Source organism: Muntiacus reevesi, chromosome 5 (assembly GCF_963930625.1).
Source record: "Muntiacus reevesi chromosome 5, mMunRee1.1, whole genome shotgun sequence".
Taxonomy (NCBI): Eukaryota; Metazoa; Chordata; class Mammalia; order Artiodactyla; family Cervidae; genus Muntiacus; species Muntiacus reevesi.
This window is the reverse complement of record NC_089253.1, coordinates 44668466-44674633: the sequence shown is the minus strand read 5'-3', so window position 1 is coordinate 44674633 and position 6168 is coordinate 44668466. Positions and strand designations below refer to the sequence as shown.

Here is a 6168-nt window from a genome sequence, read left to right as displayed (position 1 = left end):
CAAGCCAGCTTTTTCACTCTCCTCTTCTCCCCCTCATCAATAGGCTCTTTAGTTCCTCTTCACTTTCTGCCTTTAGAGTGGTATCATCTGCATATCTGAGGTTGTTGATATTTCTCCCAGCAATTGCAGCCCATGTAGACAGCCTGAACCTTCCCCTTGAGGCCATTGTGAGGGTCTTCTCATCAAGATCAAGAAAAGGAAGTTGAACAAGCAAACATTTGAGCAAGTCTGCAAAGTCTGCAGCCTGGGAGCCCTGCCCCAAGCTGGGCCCTGACACTCCACCCTAAGGACTGGAATTGAATCTTTATGCTCACTTTTTTTATTATTATTATTACTATGAAGCCAAGTAAGTCCTTAACAACTGGGGCTGGAGATTCTGACAAGTCCTGTCACTCTTACAAAGGAGAAGAAACCAAGAAGACATGACATTGTAATTTTTCTGTAGGTTAGAAAAGGTCACCAGAGGACTGTAGGCGGGACTGGCCGGTTTCAGTTCTGAGTTTTTGTTCCGTCTGACACTTTCTCCCTCCAGGCGCAGTTGGTGATGCGAGGTGGGGCCTCCCGTAGGATAAAAATGCGAGTGATTATTTCAAACATTCTGAACGTGGACGGTGAGCTGGGCCCCAAGAGCTGGCGGTTTGAAGGACTGACTGCTTTCATCCTTTCCCTACAGCCCACCCTCTCTTGTAGAGGTTGCTGATCCCTGAAATGAGTTACTGTTATGCCTATTACGTTGTTGTCGTTCAATCCCTCAGTCATATACAACTTTTTGCAACCCCATGGACTGCAGCACGCTAGGCTTCCCTGTCCTTCACTGACTCCAGGAGCTTACTCAAACTCATGTCCCCTTGAGTCGGTGATGCCATCCAACCATCTCGTCCTCTGTCATCCCCTTCTCCTCCTGCCCACTATACCCATTATACAGATGGAGAAACTGAGCAGGCTCAGAAGTGAAAGGCTAACATCACATGACCAGGAGAGACAGAGCCTCCATGGGACCCTGAAGTGGGGACCACAGGACTCTTGGCAGACCAGCCTCTTCAGATGCTTCGGGCCTATTTCTAGTGGACAGGAGGGGTCAGCAAGGAAAGGGAGGCCCCTTAAGAGCTGAGAAGAAACCACAACCAGATGGGCTGGGCGGAGGAGACCGCCCCCGAGGGGGGGCGTCATGGCAGATCTCGAAGTGGCTGGTATCTGAGGGCAGCCCTGAGCAGGGAGCAGTCCAGAGGCTGGAGAGATGGAGGAAGATCCTGAGGACCGTGGTTGGTGGGGAGTCTCTGGGAGAGGAGGGGCGAGGGGGGTGGGCAGGGTGGGGCCAAGTGGAAAGACCACCGTGTTATATCCTCCTCTTGTAACTTGTCACTCACTCGTGTCCGACTCTTTCCTGCCCCATGGACTGTGGCCCGCCAGGCTCCTCTGTCCATGGGATTCTCCAGGCGAGAACATACATTGGGGTAGGTTGCCATTTCCTCCTCCTGGGGATCTTCCCGACCCAGGAATCAAACCCGGGTTCAATCTGAGCTGAACTCGCCAGCACAGAGGGGAGCCGGGGAGGGAGCTCCCCATGGGGGCTGTGGGAAGAGGGGCACACCCTACCAGGAGCTGGGGGGGGGGGGTCTCAGAGGGCCTGGGTCCCACCTCCCCAGAGCAGGTACCCACGTGGACCCAGAGATGAGCCCACCTTCCAAGCTCTTCTGTAAGTAAGTGTTCTGGGGCCCAAGGGTGGCAGGACTTGCCCAGGTCACCTAGACGGGGAGGCTCAGAGCTGGGGCAGATCTTGGTGCCCTGTGTCCTGTCGGGAGGGGGGCCCGGGGTCCACGCAGCTGCACATCTGGCCTTAGAGCCATCACCTGGCCTCCCAGGAAGGCCCGGCCCGGGCGGCCACTGGGTGGTCAGGCCACAGACCCAGAGGGGAGCAAGGAACCTCCCTGAGGAAACCGGAGACTGGGAGTCCGTCCTGCCAGGGCCGCTCACTGAGCCCTGGGAGCCCTGTCTCTGGGCTCAAGCGGAGGCCTCAAGCCCCCGAGGTCCCCTCTGTGGTGCGAATGAGCCCCAGCAGGCCACGGAGGTCGGTCCGGGCTCCTCGGGCAGGAACGGGGCGGAGGCGGCGAGGCTGCAATGGCCTCGGAATGACGCACCTTGTCACAGGCGCTGGTGGCAGCTGGGGGTAGGTGACTCCAGGCCCCCTGCGGCGGCGGCTGGGCGGGGCTGCTGGGAGGTGGCCGCAGCCTCTTCAGGTACTCCTGAGAACAGGGGTTTTCACACCTGGGTGAGCCAGCATCTTGCTGGACCCCGCCCCATCAGGCCATAATGGGCACAGTGGGGGTGGGGGGTGGCGACAGCAGGTGGGGGAAGGGAGCGTGTCCAAAGCCAGGCCTGGGTGGGGTTGGGGGTTCTGTCTCTGGCTCCTCAATATTCCCGCTGCAGAATTAAAGGAAGGGGGGGTGATGTCCTCTCTGGCCCTGCCCCCTGTCCTTGCGTGGCAGTGGGTGTGTATGGGGGTGCAGGGCCAGTGGCCTTGGGGGTGCACCAGCGCACCCCGTCTTCTCTCAGCAACACCCGTCCAGGCCCCCTGCTCAAGGCAGGCCTCCACCTGGTGTCCACAGCTCCATCCCTGACCACCAGCGCTCATGTGGCCGACCCCTGGCCCTTGCCTCCCTCCAGCCCGTAGCGCTGGGTTCTTCCTCCCGGTGTGTACTGCCCTTACCCGCCCCTCATTCCCAAGTGGGTCCCCAGGGTCCCAGCAGAGAACAGGTTCTGGGAAGCCCTGAAAGGCAACGCGCCAGGAGTGACTTCTCCGAGCTCAGGGTGCTGGCTGAGGGCTGCGGCCGAGAGGGGCACCCACGGAGACCCGACAGGCAGGGGCAAAGTGCAAGAGGCCAAACTTGGGCGGAAAGGCAAGAGCGGAGGAGACGCCAGGGTCGGGACCCCCAGGTCCGTGGGCAGGGGCGGGGGCCGGGGACCCTCCAGGTGGCCGCGGCGGTGCTGGGCCCCGGCCGCCTTCCCTCCCCCAGCCCTGATTGGCAGGCGGCCTGAGACCAGCCGCCGCGAGCGCCACAGCGCCCCGGGCGCCCGGGCGAACGCGAACGGCCCCCTGCGGGAGTAGAAGGGGGCGGGGGGTGGGTGGCTATCGGCTATATATAGCGGCTCGGCGGCCGCGGGCCCAGCGCGCAGGGAGGCGCGCACCGCTCCTCAGGGTCCCAGCCCGAGCCGTGCGTCCTGCCACCTCTGCCCGCCTCTCCATGCAGCCCAGGTAGCTCCCGGCGTCCGGGGGCCCCGTCGCTCGCCTCCCGCTTCCCCCCGGGCCCCCCCCCGCCCCCGGCCGGGCATTACCTGCCCCGGCCCAGGCAGTGCGCTCCCGCAAGCCCCCCCGCCCCAGACGAGCTCGCCGCCGGCTTCCCGGGCGCACTGACCCACCCACGGACGCACGGCCCGAGGGCGGGGATGGCGGGGCCCGGGGCGGCCGCGGCAGCGCTGCTCCCGGCGGTGCTGCTGGCCGTGCTGGCGCCCTGGGCCGGCCGAGGGGGCGCCGCCGCGCCCACCGCCCCCAACGGCACGCTGGAGGCCGAGCTGGAGCGCCGCTGGGAGAGCCTGGTGGCTCGCTCGCTGGCGCGCCTGCCAGTGGCCGCGCAGCCCAAGGAGGCTGCCGTCCAGAGCGGCGCCGGCGATTACTTGCTGGGCATCAAGCGGCTGCGGAGGCTGTACTGCAACGTGGGCATCGGCTTCCACCTCCAGGTGCTCCCCGACGGCCGCATCGGCGGCGTGCACGCGGACACGAGTGACAGTGAGTGGGGCGGGCCGGACGGGGAGGGTCGGGGCCCGGGGCAGCGGCCGCCCCTTCCAGCTCGCGGTGGAAGGTTTCGCCGGCACCTGCTCTTGGGCTCTGGGAACCAGAGCGGACTCGGTGTCCGGTGCCCTCCGGCATAGAGACGCCGGGTACGCCAGCACTCTTGGCTTTGTGCAGTCCGGCGGCCGAGCCCGCCTCCCGCCTTCAGAAGTCCGAGATCTGGGTGCCGGATTCCAGCGCCTTCGCCCGTGGGCATCCGGAGCGCGCCAGCCACCGGCAACCCGCGGGGGACCGGCTCGCGCGCCCACGTCGGGGCTGGACTCGGGCCGCATGGGGCCACCCGGCTCCTTTCGTCCCGGACTGGGCGCGGCCGGCGCGGGGCCGGGACAGGGGCCGAGCCCGCGGGGCTCCGGGGCGGCCTTACACTCATCTCCACTCCCACAAGTGGGGGTTCTGGAGGGGCGCAGGCGGAGGAGGGGGCCAGGTGGGAAACTCGGGCCGAGGGTCCGGGGCCGGGAATGACCCGCGCCCCGCCCCCAGGCCTGCTGGAGCTGTCGCCGGTGGAGCGCGGGGTGGTGAGCATTTTCGGGGTAGCCAGCCGGTTCTTCGTGGCCATGAGCAGCCGGGGCAGGCTCTACGGCTCGGTGAGTACCGTGGGCCCCGCCGAGCCGGGCAGCATCGTGACGCTTCCAGGCCGCCCGACGCCAGGATCGTGGAGCTGCGGTGGGGGTCGCGGGATTGAAAGTAACCCCCATCCTGAGGCAGGGCCGGTCGCCCTTGCTGTTCAGTCGCTCAGTCCTGTTGGATTTCTTTGGCGATCCCACAGACCGTCGCCTGCCAGGCTCCACTGTCCATGGGATGTCCCAGGCCTGAATCCTGGAGTGGGTGGGTGGGTTGCCAGTTTACTTCTCTAGGGGATCTTCCTGAGCCTGGGGATCCAACCTGCATCCCCTGCATTGGCAGGGGGATGCTTTACTACTGAGCCACCAGGGATGCCCAGCCAGCCCAAAGCAGAGGCCCAGGCCCAAGACAGGGCCAGCACTCCCGCCATCCTTGAGTGGTCACTTGCCAGTGGGTCAAGGGTGCCATCGAGAGCTGTTGCCTGGAGCCCCCGGGGCGGTTCCCAGTGGGCAGGACGGCAGTCTTTACGCGGACACTGAGGATGCACTGTTCTGGCTCCCAGGTGCCGGGCAGGTGCCTGGAGGAGCAGTTGCTGGGGACTGGCAGGGTCCCTCTCCTCACCCTGTGAAAGTCTGGATACCCTGACTTCCCAGGAGGGACCTCCCAGCCAAGGAGGGGCTGGGAGAGAGAGGAGTCCCTGACCACTGCCCCCCGGGGTCCCTTGGCCCGCGATGGCCCCCTGACACGGCTCCTCCTCCCCCCCACCCAGCCTTTTTTCACCGATGAGTGCAAGTTCAAAGAGATCCTCCTCCCCAACAACTACAACGCCTACGAGTGCTACCGGTACCCCGGCATGTTCATCGCCTTGAGTAAGAACGGGAAGACCAAGAAGGGGAACCGGGTGTCCCCCACCATGAAGGTCACCCACTTTCTCCCCAGGCTGTGACCCTTAGCGCCCCCCGGGGAGGGGAGTACCGAGGGTCCCCTTGGTGCACTTTCTTCGAATGGACAGTTGAATGCAAGAGTAGATGTAAGATATTTAAATTAATTATTTAAATGTGTATATATTGCCACCAAATTATTTATGGTTCTGTGGATGTGTTTTGTATTTTTCTGGAAGAACAAAAGCAACCCACCCACCCCCTCACCCCCCACACCCCCTGCCAAAGCCTGAGTTTTTCTGGTAAAACAGTAGAGACCCTCCCACTGGGTTTATTCAACTTGTTGGAAAGTTGTCACAAGTGGCTGCTGCTATTCCTTGTATTAAACCGGTGAGGTCAGCCTCTGATATCAACCCCCGCTTTGCACTGTCCTCTGTGGTTGGGCAGTGAGCATCTCTGTGCCTGGAAAGGTTTCCTGGGGCTTTGGAAGCCAGTGAAGGAAGCTCCCAGGCGTGGCTCCCTTCCTAGCATCCTGCAGTGCCCCGCTCCCTTTCTGCCCTGAAGATATTCATCGGGACGTATCGGTTTACTTCGGGGACAGAAAGCGCGCTGTCGAGACCACCGCGGCCACTCCGTTTTTAGATCTGCCATGTATGACCTTTGAACTTTGCTGCAGTCAGTCTTCCTCAGTCTACCAGATGGGGGAGATCCGTGGGCAACTTTATAAACTCCTGTGTTCCTTTTTTGGACCGGCCACAGCCACTGTTTCTCTGTGGCCGTTGGGGAAAAGGCAAAAACAAAGCGATTTTGTAAAATCTGATGGAGAGGAATTGATATACCACTGGGAGGCTGGGAATGGACAAGACTGGATTTATAACC

The 6168-nt window shown here is 62.8% G+C and overlaps 1 protein-coding gene across 1 annotated transcript; it reads left to right on the top strand.

Annotated features, from left to right (window-relative positions):
* The first annotated feature begins 3444 nt into the window (after nucleotides 1–3444).
* Nucleotides 3445–5354, top strand: FGF4 (fibroblast growth factor 4). Its single transcript, XM_065937962.1, has 3 exons — nucleotides 3445–3784; nucleotides 4328–4431; nucleotides 5178–5354. The coding sequence occupies exons 1-3, from the start codon at nucleotides 3445–3447 to the stop codon at nucleotides 5352–5354; spliced, it is 621 nt and encodes a 206-aa protein (XP_065794034.1).
* Nucleotides 5355–6168: the final 814 nt, after the last annotated feature.

Excerpts from the sequence above, each read along its gene's own strand:
- FGF4 (XM_065937962.1), top strand. The coding sequence starts at position 3,445 with ATGGCGGGGCCCGGGGCGGCCGCGGCAGCGCTGCTCCCGGCGGTGCTG. Across the intron at positions 3,785-4,327 it reads GCACGCGGACACGAGTGACA|GCCTGCTGGAGCTGTCGCCG; the intron begins GTGAGTGGGGCG and ends CCCCGCCCCCAG. Across the intron at positions 4,432-5,177 it reads GGGGCAGGCTCTACGGCTCG|CCTTTTTTCACCGATGAGTG; the intron begins GTGAGTACCGTG and ends CCCCCCACCCAG.